This window comes from Amia ocellicauda, chromosome 13 (genome assembly GCF_036373705.1).
Source record: "Amia ocellicauda isolate fAmiCal2 chromosome 13, fAmiCal2.hap1, whole genome shotgun sequence".
In the NCBI taxonomy this organism is placed as follows: domain Eukaryota; kingdom Metazoa; phylum Chordata; class Actinopteri; order Amiiformes; family Amiidae; genus Amia; species Amia ocellicauda.
In genome coordinates, this window is record NC_089862.1 from 28,023,921 (window position 1) to 28,040,735 (window position 16,815).

General features: G+C 37.2%; 1 protein-coding gene across 4 annotated transcripts in view; it reads left to right on the forward strand.

Moving 5' to 3' along the window:
• The first annotated feature begins 10,281 nt into the window (after nucleotides 1–10,281).
• The window catches only part of LOC136766693 (RNA-binding protein with multiple splicing), a 34,202-nt gene continuing 27,668 nt past the window's right edge, over nucleotides 10,282–16,815 (forward strand). For 2 of the 4 annotated variants that reach the window (XM_066720406.1, XM_066720409.1), the window contains exon 1: nucleotides 10,291–10,685. In XM_066720406.1, the coding sequence (XP_066576503.1) occupies nucleotides 10,623–10,685 (63 nt within the window). In that variant the 5' untranslated portion in view covers nucleotides 10,291–10,622. Of the gene's footprint in view, nucleotides 10,686–16,815 lie in introns of all 4 variants that reach the window. The other 2 variants (XM_066720408.1, XM_066720407.1) reach the window with 2 other exon arrangements.

Genomic DNA, 16,815 nt, shown 5'->3' on the forward strand with positions numbered 1-16,815 from the left:
CTGTTATTTTCCCCATTTTTAAAAGTGCCTTATAGTACCAAGAAGTATATTACTTTTATTTTTTAAGATACACATTTATCTGTTATAAGCACAGCACATCAATATAAAAATATGTGTGGTAAATAAATTGCCACCAGTTTTGTAGCACACATCGCTTTTTTGTTGTTGTTGAGGCACTGCTGGATAAAGGCATCCTGTAGAGAATTTCACAAATATCTGTCTTCATCTGTTCCTGCAACACTGATTTAATCTTCCTGGTCATTTTATTTTCTCTAGGAAATGACATGTTTCCTGGGTCCAGTCATGATCCACTCTTCTAAGTATGTCTGGCTGATTGCTGTTTTAATTATATGACTTACTGTTCCCATACATATTCAGAAACACACATTATGACATTCATTAAGCAGATGAATGGGAATGGATTATTATATGTTTTTGTTTTCATCTTCACTGCTCATAATTTTGCTGCCGGTAGCACGCTCATTTAAATTAAAAAACAAATATGCACTATACATACAATGCCACATGTCTCTTATTGTACTAACCTTCCACAATCTTGATATCTCCTGCTTTTAAAAACAGCCTGAAAGTGTTGGAATCATTCAGTAATTAAATGAATTGCGAAATGGTATGTAACATTCGAGACCAGCAATGGTACTATTTGTTCACATGCCTGTAGAGCATCTAAACCACAAGGGGGTGCTTTGGAGCCACCAATGCATATATTTGCCGGGCAGTATGTATTCCTGCACAATAATCACACCTAGATTTGTTACTTGTGTCTCAAACATTTGTGTTGATGATAAGGCAAGTACAGATAAATAACAAAAAAGTCGGCCTGGTAAAATATTTTATATTATTTCCTTTGAAAAGTGAAAAATGTGTAGCTTCTTATTCTGAAGTGTTTCTAATAACATCTAGGACATCAGCAGTGCTTGGCCAGTTATGCATTTAGTCATTTACTTATTTGACTCTAAACATTACATTTAGAATATCGTTTATACTTATACGTTGTATATCATAATTGTAGTGGAGCAAATCATTTTATAGTTGGATAGATGTATACAGTGTTTCATTAATGCACATTATAAATCTTCATTCCTTTTCTACCATTAATGTCTCTGATTATACCACAGTGACACTAAGTTGCAGTAGAACTTCAGCAGAGGGCCAAATCCCAGAATGCCCATTCTTGAACAGGCACGGATGATCCACTGTTCCATCAGGGTTCCCAGTGTGTATCAGTGGCCTATGGACTAACTCCGTTGGTAGCCAGACTAAGCAAATTCTCTTTGATTTAGGTCGAGACCAAGAAGCCTTCCTGGCTCGCAGCAGGCCATGGCTAAATCACCAATGCCCTGGAGACTGCATCCCTCAAATGAAATGTTAGCGCAGCCCCATCTGCCCTCCACACCACAGTCGTCCTGTGGTTGTTTTTCACAGAAACAGCAGGGGGTGTTATTGGCCACAGGTCTCAGAGACAGACTCTCCCCAATAGAAAAAGGCCACTTTACCAGACAGCTGCCCTACAAAGGGTAGAAGGCAGCATCAAAGTGCTACAGGTCCACTATATTCACATTTAAAGATTATACAGTATTGTTGCATATTTGCCAATGCTTAATACAAGGGATGTTTGCTCTTTAACCATTGGGCCCTGTTTCTCATTTATACAATAACGACACTGCACCCAAGATCATGAACAGCAATTCCTTTTCAGTCAACGATTAGATAAGTTAACATAAATGCCATGTTCTTTCTTTCTTTCCCTTTCTTTAACAGAGAACTGAATGTGTACTAAACAATCATTGGCATAATTTCAAAGCATTTTTCACAAACCTGAGCTGTTATTGTTTACTTACCCTTAATTAAAACATAATTAAAATAGGATGTCACATTCTTTTTCAAGATAAGACAGACTTTGATTCTGATTTAGGCAGGTAACAGGAGGACTGTAGGTATGCCAGGTTTTATAATATGTTTTGGCCATGACACATCCTGGATTTTCAGGACACATGCTTTATGGATTTCTCAGTAGTGCATCACTTTATATTCACTCTCATCACCAAGTTTACAATGTCCATTCAGTTACGTAAATAGGCAGATATTCATCAACATCAGCCCTCTTCTCTACCTGAAACAATGGGCTAAATGTAATTATTTCAAGCAGGTTTTAATCCTGAGGGCTGATATACGTGTATTCCTTAGTTATTTGTAATGACAGAATAACAAAGACTTAATCCAAGGAACAGTAATTATCAGGCAATCTCAAACTGAGCTCAGTATGTCCTGTCTCCTTTAGAAACAGTCACTTTCAGTTTTGGTGTGTCAATACATCAATTGATTGATGGGATAATGATCTTAATGCAGGGCAGCAGAGACTAAGGACATTCAGATAAAAACAAAGATTTGCATAAATAATATAGATGACTAAATGGCTAATTTGATGGGCATGACACACTCCCATACATTCACAACATAGTCTAGGTGCACTGATGAGATGGATGGTATTGTTGAATCATATATTCCTCTGATGTAATTTGTGATCCATGTGTATATACACCGATCAGCCATAACATTATGACCACCTGCCTAATATTGTGTAGGTCCCCGTTTTGCCACCAAAACAGCCCTGATCTGTCGAGGCATGGACTCCACTAGACCTCTGAAGGTGTGTTGTGGTATCTGGCACTAAGACGTTAGCAGCAGATCCTTTAAGTCCTGTAAGTTGCGAGGCGGGGCCTCCATGGATCGGACTTGTTTGTCCTGCACATCCCACAGATGCTCGATTGGATTGAGATCTGGGGAATTTGGAGGCCAAGTCAACACCTTGAACTCCTGATTCATCAGACCAGGCTACCTTCTTCCATTGCTCCGTGGTCCAGTTCTGATGCTCACGTGCCCATTGTAGGCGCTTTCGGCAGTGGACAGGGGTCAGCATGGGCACCCTGACTGGTCTGCGGCTACGCAGCCCCATACGCAACAAACTGCGATGCACTGTGTGTTCTGACACCTTTCTATCAGAACCAGCATTAACTTTTTCAGCAATTTGAGCTACAGTAGCTTGTCTGTTGGATCAGACCACACGGGCCAGCCTTCGCTCCCCACGTGCATTAATGAGCCTTGGCCGCCCATGACCCTGTCGCCGGTTCACCACTTTTCCTTCCTTGGACCACTTTTGATAGGTACTGACCACTGCAGACCGGGAACACCCCACAAGAGCTGCAGTTTTGGAGACGCTCTGACCCAGTCGTCTAGCCATCACAATTTGGCCCTTGTCAAAGTCGCTCAGATCCTTACGCTGCCCATTTTTCCTGCTTCTAACACATCAACTTTAAGGACAAAATGTTCACTTGCTGCCTAATATATCCCACCTACTGACAGGTGCCATGATAACGAGATTATCAGTGTTATTCACTTCACCTGTCAGTGGTCATAATGTTATGGCTGATCGGTGTATATATATATATATATATATATATATATATATATATGGTCAGGGTTAGCAAAGACATCTTATGATTTATTCATGCTGATTAGTTCGTACATCTTATGATTTGTTTGTAATGAGTAGGGTACAGTTTTGCTTTCTGACAGTGAGATAGGGGCTGATAAACAAGACTGACCCCTTCTCTGCCTTCATAGACACTGAAGTCATGGTCTCTCAGCAACCAACAAGAAACTCCCCTGACAGCTCCACAATCACAACCCAGTGTAAATTCCACATGTCATATTAAAAAGGCCACCAAACACTCCTAGAAAGATAAACGTTTTCTGACAGCTGGCCTTTGCATCCAGGCTTTTCTTCCAGTTTGAAAGTGAAAGGTGACCTATAGGTTTCTGTGGTATACATTGCATTTGACCATTATTTTTCCCCTCTCCACATGGTCAAGTTAAAGTCATGCACAAAAACATGGGACAGATTTAAAAGAATATTCAAGCTTGTAAAATGGAAATTTACAAAGTTACATAGAAAGTATTGAATTGTTATTGAATATAATGTTTACAGTATATATTGTATGTCATGTATAGGTAGTGGACAATTAAAAAAAAAAACACAAATGAAGGACACCAAGTATATGGAAAGCAAGGGCTTCCACACAGGTGTGGCGTGTGTGTTAATTAAGCAAATAACATCCCAGCATGCTTATGGTCATGTATAAAAATGTTGGACAGGCCTGGTTGCATATATTATTGCTAGCATTGGTGCAATAGGAAACCTCAGTGACCTGGAAAGAGGGGAGATTGTTGGGGCGTTTGACAGGAGCTTTAGTGACCTAGACAGCTCAACTTTATGATGCTTCACTAGCAATGGTATCTAAGGTGATGTCGGCATGTAACTACAAGGGAAAGACATCATCAGCAAAGGGCAAGAGTGGGCAGAAGCACAGACTCCAGAAGTGTGATATCTATGCATTCATTAAAAGTGCAAGGCAAAACAGGTGAGCAACTGATCATTTGAATGCAAATTTCAACCTGGGGCATTAGCTGTTTTGATGAGCATGACACTATTATCCATATGTCATGGCCTTCTCAGTCACCAGATCTGAACCCAGTCAAGCATTTATGATATATTCTGGAATGATGCCTTAGACATCGTTATCTACTACCATCAACCAGGTGTGAGTTGATTGATTGCTCATGGAAGAATGGTGCTGCATCCCTCCTGCAGAACTCCAGATGCTGGTAGACTCTACGCCACGGCACATACAGGCTGTACTGATCGCACATAATGGCCCTATGCCCTATTCAGTAACTTTACATTGGTGTTTCCATATTTGTGTCCACTACCTTTATGTGTGGGGAGGGGAGTGGGGAGGGAGTTTAAGTTTACTAAAGTAAACAAATGGAATTGCATTCATGCAGTCACAATATCTTTCTGATTTTTCCATTCACTGCTTTAGATGAATTGAAATTAAAGGCTTTCTCATTTCTCTGTGGTAACAGCTACCCAATACCATTCTGATGTGTCATCCTTGAAGCTATTTGAGTTTCAGCAATGATTGCCAATAAGAAATATGGTAATCTTTGATTGTAGCATGGACTCCGATATGAAGGGATAAGTGAATTGTCAACAAATAGGTGTGGGGCTAGGAATATTGCCAGATGTCAGTTTCTATGAATATTAAAAAGATAAAACATTGAATACTATGTCCTTTTTAGTGTATATGAATATTAATTTGTTTAACTTTATACAAAATAAAATAATATTTACAGCTACAGTATACAAAGAATTCTGAATTGGTCCACTCTATGTGTAGCCACAATTTAAACCGTGCCTGCTGGCTTTAATGCTCTGAAGAAACAAAGACTGTCCGTTTATGAGAGCTGCACAAAAGGAAGAAAAAAAATATCATTTATTAGCTGCAAAATGTCTAACAGCAAAACTCTGTGTACCGTCGTTTTCTTTCATACGTCTGCCCCTTCTTTCTTTCCAGATCGGACACTGTAAGAGTGCGTACAAACATTCCAAGAGGGAATTGTAATCCATTATAGAAACATATGTCAACAGTTTGGAACTCAGAGTTAAAAATGCTTAAGGTGGTTCCTGTCAGTCTTTCCTTTTTCTTAACCCTTTGTCTGCTTACTCAACCACACAATTGAACCATGAGCTGTTGTGATTTTGGTATGGGGGGGGGCTTTGACAGCTGCAGATTAAAGCTATTCATTTTCTTCAGAGAGTGACACTTAAAGAGTTACATATATTTTAATAAAAGTTTGGGAAGTGCAGCTTTGTTTCTCTGTGTGTTCTTACAGCATGTCAAATTGGAGACAGTCACAACCAGATGACCCTATCTTGCTTCAAAGGGTAAATACACATTCTACCTCATTCCTCTGCAATGCAACCTACTTAATCTCATAAGTGGAGTCATTGACAATGTTTTCTGCCAGATATCATAATAGCTGTGGAGGGGGCGTAGATGTTCTTATTCTTGAAATGTTCAGAGTATGTACTTTTCTCTTTCTGGTAGTTTTGGGGTCACAAAATCAGCCACAATTTGTAGCATAAAGATCTCATAAAGAAACATGAAAGAAATGCACTATTATCAGTGTTTAAGGCAGTCCTAGCATTGTGAAAGTGTCCTGTAAATCTATAGCATGCAGGGGTATTCAAAGTTAAAAATCCACTAGAATATCTCAAATCTAACATGATTTTAAGATTAACTTCAAAAGGAGCCCCAGTATTAACATTCTAAAAATGTGTATTAATGAAACACAATTTATTATACAATTAGAGAAAATGGTTTGTTATAAGCTGGAAGAGGAATGTTAACTGTCAAGCAAAAGGTAGGCTCTACAGGCTTGTAGGCTTCAAAGAAATAATGTATCTCATGCTCAGTGCTTAAAAAAACAATAAACGGTTATTTAAGGGAATGGAAAAATGCTCAGTTTTTGACAATTGTCTAATGCCAATCATTTGGCATGAAACGCGACCAGCATCTAACCAGTTTTTCAGAGTCTTCTTGTATCTTCAAAGAAGAACATACGTCTAAGCAGTATTAGTAAAAGGTTAAAAATATTAATTAAAATCCTATTTCAGTTTCGTATTCTTAGGCTAAATTATATGGGATAAAAATAAAATAAGAAGGAACAGTGTGGTGAAAAAAGCATCAGGATTATTTGATGATTGGCTGACTATCTTCACTGGTACCAGCTCTGACTGGCAACATGGTGTGTTGATCATCCCAGAGAGGGCATTCTGCGCCAGCTTTACCACACTCTCCACTGCGGTGAATGTCAAGAGCAGCTTTGGCATCTTTGACACATTCTTTTCATAATGTTACTTTATGACGTTGGGGGGGAAGAAGGATTAAAGTTGCTGAACAGAGAAAAGATTCTGATCATTTGGTAATGGTAATATTTAACTTCATGGTTATTGCCACTTTTGCCATTTTTATTGTTTTGTTTACTCAATGTACATGGCATGGATTATAGATTCTCAAAGACAACCAGAACATTTTCCTATATTGTCATGTTGACTTCAGCTCACACTAGTTACCTTACTGAGTTTCATAATGTTACCAGATTAACTTGCATAACCTAAACAGCCCTATTCAACTGAAATCTGAATTCAATTTAGAGTCATAAAAACTAATTTTGGAATTGAATTCCTGATTTATTTTGTGATGGTGTATGAGCATGACAAATCAAGCTTTTAATTGAGGTCTTCAATCCAGGATCCAAGTTTGACACAGATGTAAATGATGAAAAAAATTTTATATGCCTTGACTGTCATGCCTATACTTGAAATTGATCATTTTTCTTGCCCAGTCATGCATAGGGTAAAGCAGCAGGTTGACAGTAAGACACACTGCATGATTGGCTTCATTTACTTTAACTGAACTGTGAACCAGCATTACACAATTCTGCACAGTAGGTTAGCTTGATCAGAGAATGTCAGGAAATGATAGAGCAAAGAATGGTGGGGCCAGAATGCTGTAACAATCGCTGGCATGTTGTTTGGATCTATATATAGAAGCCATGGTATGCTGGCAGTTCATGAAGCCACTTGCTCAAAAGAACAGAGAATGCTGTATGAGATTAGGCAACTGCTTACTGGGGTTTTGTGCTTCCACCAGACACAAAAGGGAAATCACAAGAAAATATGCACACAAGCCATGTGATAGACTGGTGGCCCATCCAGGGTGTACCCTGCCCACGTGCCCCTGTACTGGATGAACTGGTTACTGAAAATGGGTGGATGAATGAATAAATAAATCAAGCTCAGCGGTAAAAAAATAAACACTCAACTTGTCACTTCTGCAAATATCCAGTCTTGTTTGTCGATTTTATTTTATCTTCTAAAAAATAAAAAAATACTCTTTTCAAACAATTTATACATATACAGTGTTATTAGTTGCCTTAATTCTTACAGTAATTTAAGATGGCCTACATTTGAAGGATTACAATTAATGTGTTAGACAATTGCTAACTTTACATTAAAATATATGAAGATTTAGTGACCAAGGGCTTGATAATAACAGGATAATAACCAGGGCTTAATCTAAGATATTATAGTTAACCAACTGTAGGTGCCTCTTGTGAAGTCGCTGTGGGTCTCGACACCTGCTGGCCAGGACAAAGCCATGTGTAACAGAGCCACTGCAGGGCACTCTGTATGTAGTTTTCCTATGAGCAAATATCTATTTAAAATATTTATAAAGGCTTTTTACCCCCCATGTCAGTTCCCCAACTGTCTTACCAGAAACACAGGCAGACAATACAACAATGCCTCTGTAATATTAAATCTTAAATTAAAACCTCAGTTGCAATTTTGGTGAGTTAGACACTCTTGGGCATGTGCAATTTTAGCCACTTACCAAAAACACTACATATAAGTAGGTCTTATAATTTAGTTTTTGACCTTTCTAAAAGCGAAACTAATTTTAATACAACAAAGCAATTTTAATTGTCTTGCTTAGAGGGGTATAAACTGCGACTGCAATGTTCAAAGTACAAACTATGTTTACATGTAGCAAATACATTTGAAGAGGAAAATAACCCCATCATGTTAATGAGTTAAAGTGCCATTTGTGCTGTGAAATGTATAACTGACAGAGACCAAAGTTCTCTTTGATTCTGCTAACATATCCCCCAGAGGTTTCTCCATTTCCACAAGCAGCTGCAAATGAATATTATATCCTATTCACATTCAGCTCTATAACACCAAGCATAGATAATAATTGTGATACAAAAGATAAGTAGTTGCAAACAAGCAAACAAGAGGTTTGCTTTAGTGATTCAGAAATGTCTTACTATCTATTTGGTCAACATTAACTTTCTTACATGTGACTGAAATGAGCTGTTGAACTGAATGTCTTTAGCATTAAAATGATTAGTTGTAATGTCACATAGTGTGTGTTTGCAGTGTGTGCAGTATCACTCAGTATAATTTCAGTTGCAGATGTGCTACTTTAAAAAGCTTGAACTTTGTCAGTTTACATTAAAGACTACCATAAGCCACAATGTGAATTTCCTTCTTCTATACACAGATGAGTTTAGATGATTTATTTTCCATTTATTCAACATATTACTATAAGGTCCAGAAAACATGTACAATTACATCCCAGAAAAGGGTAGAAAACTAATTTTGTGATTTGTGTCTCACCTGTCCAAAACGTCAAGAGCTTTCACTGTGTGACAGGACTACATATGAAGAGGTCTGCCTGCAGCTGAAGTGACTTCAAATGGACAGTTGGTACTCTTGTACATTAGTATAACTTAATCTTACCCCTAGCCTTCAGAGGATGAGGACACCAGCATAACTGAGAAAGAGAAATTATAATTTGCTTCGTTCATGGTTCATTATTGCGCATTCGGTCTAGGTCCAACAGAGAGCACATTAGCACTCCTGTGGTGCAATTACCAGCAGGTCCTTTGAACTGGTTGAAAGGCATTCAACATCATCAAAGAGGGGAAGTGTCATTCTACCCAAAGTGACCATTATTGCAAACATAATATTCAAAAAGCATATGCATTTTATATTTATGTATATATTCATTGAACATGTCTGGTGTAATTTCTCTTTTTTATTATTACACATTAGATTCCCATCTCGTCCACTTTGGGGCTTAGCTCATACCAGAATCAACCCTGTGAAGATTAACTCATAGGACCCATCATTCATTAATCACATTGTATGTCATTATGTAGCCAACTGGAACCAACCAACCTCATCCAGAGTTTCAGAAAAGTCCCTTAAAAAGGGGAGATCTATTCAAAGTTAATTGTACCCGAGCTCAATCCCTGAGGTGGATCCATCATGGAATAGACTTTCTATAGCTTTGCAGGGACTCGGAAACATGGAATGAGATAAGAAAAAAAGTAATGGGAGAAAAACAAGAACACATGCTATAGTAGAAGTAGAGTGTTTTTAGACATCTGTTTGTGATGTATAGTTTTGCCAAAAAAAAAAAAATATATCTAGTCCATATATACTATAATTGACCGTGTCATTGTTCAATTTTCAATGAAGTTTTCAATGTTTCAATGGCAGCGCGTTTCCCTAACGTGTGCAAAGTTACGCAGGTCGCCAAAGGTGTTTGTGATTTGTCTAAACTACCGGCCCCACACACGCAATGTGTTCTCCAGAAAGTTACTTTGCGTATACTTTCAAAACCAATTGTTCAGTGTAAAAGATCCCGCCTGTCGTACAGCCCCAAACACAGAACAGTCGACCGATCCACCTTTTCACCTTCTGGCCCCAGAATTAGGTTTCCTTTCCCTCATGCCTTCAATAAAGCATCTCCTGCGCCCACCCCCTCGCCATGCCCAGCCCCCAGTGAGGGATGGCATCGCGCTGCCAGGGGCTGTGGGACGCTGTGGCCTCATCACAGACATGGTAACAGTTTCTCTTTCGCACTGGAGCAGTCTGGAGACCCGGGCACTGGACTGGACTGCATGTGGGACTTTTATCTTCACGGACTAACAGCTTGATCTGAAACGAGCAGTTTTGATCTGCTGGTTACTATCACCAGTCAGTCGTTGATGCTGACTAATCGAAGATCCAAGTGCTCTTCATTTCTGCACCATCTTTGCTTATTGGTTACTCACTAACCCAACAGCTGGATCCGCCACAGAAAACACATCCCGCAGAAACCAGAGACAGTTCATCCTTTTCCACAATGAACAGCAACAAACCTGAAAAGGAGATCGAGCCCAATGAATCTAATAACTACGAAGAAGAGGTAATATTTGTGTAATGTTGGTCTTATATGTCCTTTTGAATTGATTTGGGCAGCTTGTTACCGCATTTCTTTGGGCTTCACAACTGGGCTAAAACTCAGGTTCACTGGAAAGTCAGTCTGGTATCACGTACAGAGATTCTTCATTGTAAATTATTAGCCGGGAGCCTCTGTATGGAAATGCATTGTAATATACGCTTGGCAAGAAAAAGAAAAAGTTTTAAAATCTTTTGGTGCACCATCTCTCCCTCGCTGTATGTATTCACTCATATTGTAATATTGCCTTATAGAAAATGTCAGTGAAAACAAATGCAAAAGTACAAGAAAGTGTGGGCTCCGCAGATTTATTCCTTAGAAAGGTCTTATTTGCATGAATGGACTGTGTTTTTTTATGTTTTAATAGCTTGACTGGGTATGGTGTGCAGTTGCCTCATACAGCTATGGACTGTATAGTCTGCTGTAATAAAATAATCGTTTTAATATTGGGTAGAGCATCCAACCCCCCAAATCTATTCACTCTTTATCATATTCAACCGCAAGATCCTATGTTTTCCTTAGACTTAATTGGTCTTGGTTTCCAAGCCATTAGGTATTTTAAGTTAACTATAAATGCTGCAATGTTGTGGCTGTCTTTAACTTGGACCAAGAGTCAGTGTCACTGAACTACAATTTCCCTAGTCCACTTGTTATTGAATCAGCATTAAAATCAGCATTCCTGATGTAAAATAGATATCTGTGCATTTGAAGATAGACAGGTATCTATTTTAAATATTATACCATCTTAGTTAATCGAAAGAACATGAGATTGTTGTACAACATTTGCGTACTCCAACTATTTATTTATTTATTAACTTTATATTTCTTCTGTAAGGTGAGGACTGTCACAGTTTAAGTCATATGGAGAGATCATATTTTATGTCAGAAATATGTTCTTTGTTTTCTTAATGTAATAACCTTTTCATGTGATGAAGAGATTTGCAATTAAACCAATGTGTGGTGCAGTTTAAAAGCATTACCTACTGTAAAACATGACAGATACACACATGTTAAGTGAATATCCTGGAAGAAGCTTGACCTGCAAGAAATGTTAAGTCTTTGTTTAACATGGTCATTATCTTTTAAGTGTGTAGTCTAAATTCACTGTGTTGTGCCTATTCTACTTGCTTGTGCATAAAGTGAGACAAATTATGTTGAAATCAGGCATTTTGTACATGTCAGTCTAATAACAGATTAATACTAAATACAGAATTAAGTTTAACCAGTGTTTAGTGATTGAAAATAAGATGTTAAATTATCTTCTAGTGTTTATCGTATTTTATTTACAGAACACATGTTTGGATGTTAGCTCCTTATAAAAGCAAGTGCAGAACTGGCCCCAAATCCAGGCATAATGGGCTCTGGCTGCCAGTTCACAGTGCACAACTGTCCGAGCACCACTGTGTTATCTACAACTCCTGTGACTTCTGCGGTGCCAGCGGGTTCAGGGTGTTAGCTGTTCCATCTGCAATCAAATCCTCTAATTGGTTTGTTTGGTGGACTTGTAATTGTGAGATTGCAAACTGGTTTTGACAACCGGTGTGTCAGGGCTTTGTCTCATCCCTCCTGAATAACCAGTCGTAGGTGGTGGATCAAGTTGATGATTCCAAATTGGGGTGTAAATGTAAATGGGGTGAATATAATTTTTTGGTTGGTTAACTCCATTCCAGTGCACAAATGACTCCCTAAACTAAATTGCTCAGGGAAGTGTTTTTCCAATTAGTTAAAAAGCAAAATGTGAGCTAGGAATAGTTGCCATGCCAGGGTGCAGTAAAGTCCTTATATTTGAGGAATGTTAACCTGCATGATATCTTATCTAGATGTCCCGGCTTGAAGCACATGTGATGAAAGCCAAAAAATGCAGCTAGTAAATACATGCAGTGTAATATCTGAAATATACTTAACTTCTCATTTCATTAAGAGGGTTTCTGTTTTGTTCTATTTCTTTGTAATTGCTTTTAGAAACTAATTATGTATACAATAGTAAAGGACATATATAGGTGTATTTGTTGCTTAAGATATCAAGTGTAATGATGATTATATGTTTTAGTTCTTATTTTAGTTGTTACTTATTTAACAGACATATTTATTATTCAACAAACTTTGAAAATATATCATTATTTCTCATCAACATTTTTAATTTAGTTAACAATATTTATTCATCTAATAGAATCACAAAATGGCATTGTTTCAAATACATTTTGAGAATACTTGCGACCACAAATGTGTTAAACCAGAGAAAACAATGTCCAATTTAAATTCCGAAAAATATTAACATCCGGCCTGCGTTTCTCCTACACAGAATCTTTTGTTGAATATTTTTCGTATGAAGACATGGACAAGCCAAGCTGATGAAAAAAAATGATGAAATATGCCAAAGAGTGTATTCTGAGACTACAGAGGGGTCTTTTAAAAGACTCTTTGTTTTTTTCATTACAGCTTTTGTTGTGGTTGGCTCAGTTGTGGCAACAGTACAATCTAAATTCAGTGTACTCCGGTCTACAAAAACAAGGGTGAAAAGGTACATTCCTACAAAATCTAATCTAATCTGACCCAATCATTCAGCTAGATCAGAAACAGCTACATTAGGCTGGAATAAATTATGTTGTTATATTTAAAAAAAGGCTGTCCTAAGCATACAGATAATCAGCAGGCCCATGGCTATGTGTAAGTTATACAAACATTTTAATACAAAATACATTTGTTAAATGCAAAAAGAATGCCTGAAGATAGTGAGTTTTTAAGATTTGAATGAATCATTGGTTCCTGATAAACATAATGTTCCATAAAGCCTTTTTTCAAAGGAGTGACCACAGGATAAAGTAAGCACCAATTGTGCCATAGATTATACATTGGTTTTATAGGATATGATTGTTGTGGAGACACTTGGTGCTCTCTAACTTCTTGCACTTGATTTAGTATTTGTGTGTATTACATGTTTACATTATTTTCCCTTTTAAGAATTTAGATTTATTTTTAATAATAATAACACAAATTGTAAATGTTTAGTTATCTGTAATGTACAGCACTGTAAGAGAAAGTCAGTTACCTCAGTGTAATTAAAAAATGTCAACACTTCAACACTAATCGAGACTCTTGCTTGAGTACGGCATGTACTTGTTTTTGCTGCTTTCTGTCCTAATTTCAGAAAACACACTTTGAACTGTTTTGTGCATCAGTGATTGCATCAACTTCACGCGAACGTCTGCTAGAATTATTTAAAAAAACAAGATCCTTGAGTTGAATATAATAGGTAATAGATATAAAGGAATGGAAGTTAATGTAATATAGTCACTTTTTCTGAAAATTGTATTTAAAATGAAAGAAAAATACACTTCTGTCTGATTAAGACTTACATAGTTTTTCACATGGCAATTAGACTTTTAAGTCATTGCCTCCTACATAGGAGCCACAAAAAACCTGGCTTTCATCCAAATAGTTTCATTGCAGAACACAATCTGCAGGAAATATCTTACCTGGGGCTTAATGGTACAGCCTGGAGTATATGAGACTGCACAGAAAACCTGAACCTTAATTAATCTGGATGGAACTATTTAGCAGCACTGATGTAAATGAAATTGCACAAAGTATACTGACAGAATGCATTCGTAGGATCTGAATTATGTGGTTGCATTGACAGCATTTTTCATCAAAAAAGCCTCAGTTTTTGTCAGCTCTTTCTGGGATGGCAGTATTTGCTGGAAATACAGGAAGCATAACTCCTGCCACGGTCTGATCATGACAGAGCATGCCCGCAGACACTTATTTATATAAGCGTGCAGGGAAATTGTGTCTTATCTCAGTGTTTCTTGGGAGTATGCAAAAGGGGATATATGTTGGGGGAAAAGACAAAGAGGCTAAGGTTGTTTTGGTTTCTAACGATATTATGTAGTAAACCATAGAGAACCATATTTTTACAAACCAATAATGCACTAGCAGAGAATATTGTGTGTGAGCGGAAAAGGTGTTTTGCATGTTGTCAGGTTAAAATGCTGCAAAAGAGTGTGGGTAAAGCCTTAAATGTCTATTCTGCTAGTAGGATATTGGCTGAGTTCAGTCTAATTTGTTCTCAAAAAGAACCTGATATATTATGACTATATTAGTAACTATCTGATTATGTTGTTGCCTAACATAGCTATCTAATGCCAAAAGTACACATACTTCAGGAGTAAAGTAATTCATTTGAGGTTTGGATTAGTGAATACGGCAATATTTCAATTATTTCAGTTTATGATCACGTCTTGCTTGGCTGTGGATATTAGTATTTGTGAAATGTTCACAACACAAAGAGCATAACTACGGGACTACGTACAATCAGGCACAGTTGAGGCAAGTGTAATAATAGGTCTGTAAACAAGTCCCTGTGACATGATAATCCCCAGGGACTTTCTTAGCAGAACTGGATGAATTTACCCATATTGTGTGGTTAATTTCAGTGTGTAGTGTAATATCCATTTAATTAAGAGCAGTAACTTATCTTTATATGTGACCTATTCAAGCCTGAACTGAGGAGAAATACTCCACAGGTTTTTGAACTGAATCTCATTTGCCATCTAGCCTCAATCAATCAGTCAATCAATCAATCTTTATTTGTTATAGCACCCTTTTCAGAGTTGCAACGTTGAACTCATCAAAGTCTCCCAAGTTTCAACTCTTTAAGAGCAGCATTTCTTTGTCTTAATGTTTTGCTTGCCTTCCCTTTTCTGGCACACAGCCGTAAGTCTTATCATGTATCTCAAGAGCATGACCCTAAACCTTTAAACGGTCCATTTATGGTCATAGAAGCCAAACATGACAGAACTGTACATGAAAAGGCTGCTGAGTCTCAGCTGAGTAACATGATGGAAATGCTGCCAAGAGCAGTGAAGTCAAGCCTGGTTCTTAACCAACAGCAGAATGTCTTGCAGGAGGATTCATTAATCGATCACTTATTTAATCCTAGAACAAGCAAGGTCTGGGGTCTTTGGGATGGCCAATTTCCACAGCTTGTTTAGTTACCAATCATTTACAAAATCAGTTGCAAATGAAAAAAAAAAAATGTATTTTTTGTTGTTGCCTTGCAACCTGTTTTGATAAGCACTTTTCATTAACATATTTTGGCATCAATCTTTTGCTTATCTGCTCCTATGTTGTATTATATCCATGAATCATACCCAGAAACCGTCAAAAGAGTACAGTCCAAAAGATATAACCATACATTATCTTTTTTATTATTTATATTTGTATTTATTTTATTTTATATTTATATTTTTAATTATTCCAAATGGATGCTTTATTAAATGGGAAGCTGTTTGTTGAATTACAATTTTACATGTCTTCAAAAAATCTCCCTGAAAAAGTCCATTTGTGAGTTTTAGATTCCTTAAATGGAGACCTATGGTGTATTTTGGAACAAATATTTTGTTGATCATGTATCATATCAAGATCAAGTGTATATGCAAGAGACCTTGATACTGATGCACATTAGGCTATATTCCAAGTGATATAACCAAACATTCTCCTTTTAAATCACAGAATAATTCAGATCATTTGTGAGGTTAAATTTCCTTGTATGGAGAAGATACTTTTAGATAAGGTTTTTCTATATTAGTGTGTAATTTGTTAAATGTGATAAGAGAAAAGATTACTAAAGAATCCTTGGTTTTATTTTACCATGTGTTTTTATATTTGCAACCAAGACTGATGTAATCTTTTTCAGTATTCACCAGTGGCTATCAATCTCTGTATGCCACGGTGTTGTCAAAGAAACTCATAAGGCAGTGAAGCCAATTGGTTTAAAATCGTCGTATTTAAAAAATGCTGCTGGGGGCAATTAAATTGATAGTTTATACCATGTTTTCTGCTGTTGTTTCATTTTTCTTCCAATTATGTTTTCTAGTTATTCATGTTTGTGGTTATTTCTTTAGTTCCATTCCACAGTTACTATCCACGCAATAATCTGAATAGATTCCTCATGTCTGAAACTGTTAAAGAAAGTGAGTGTTCGGTTCATTTCAAAGGATCATGCATTGCTCATTTCTCATTTGCCAGTTGTACTGAGATGATTCTGTGGCATTCATGCAGAATTCATGTTTGTTGTTCTTCTCTACACCATTTC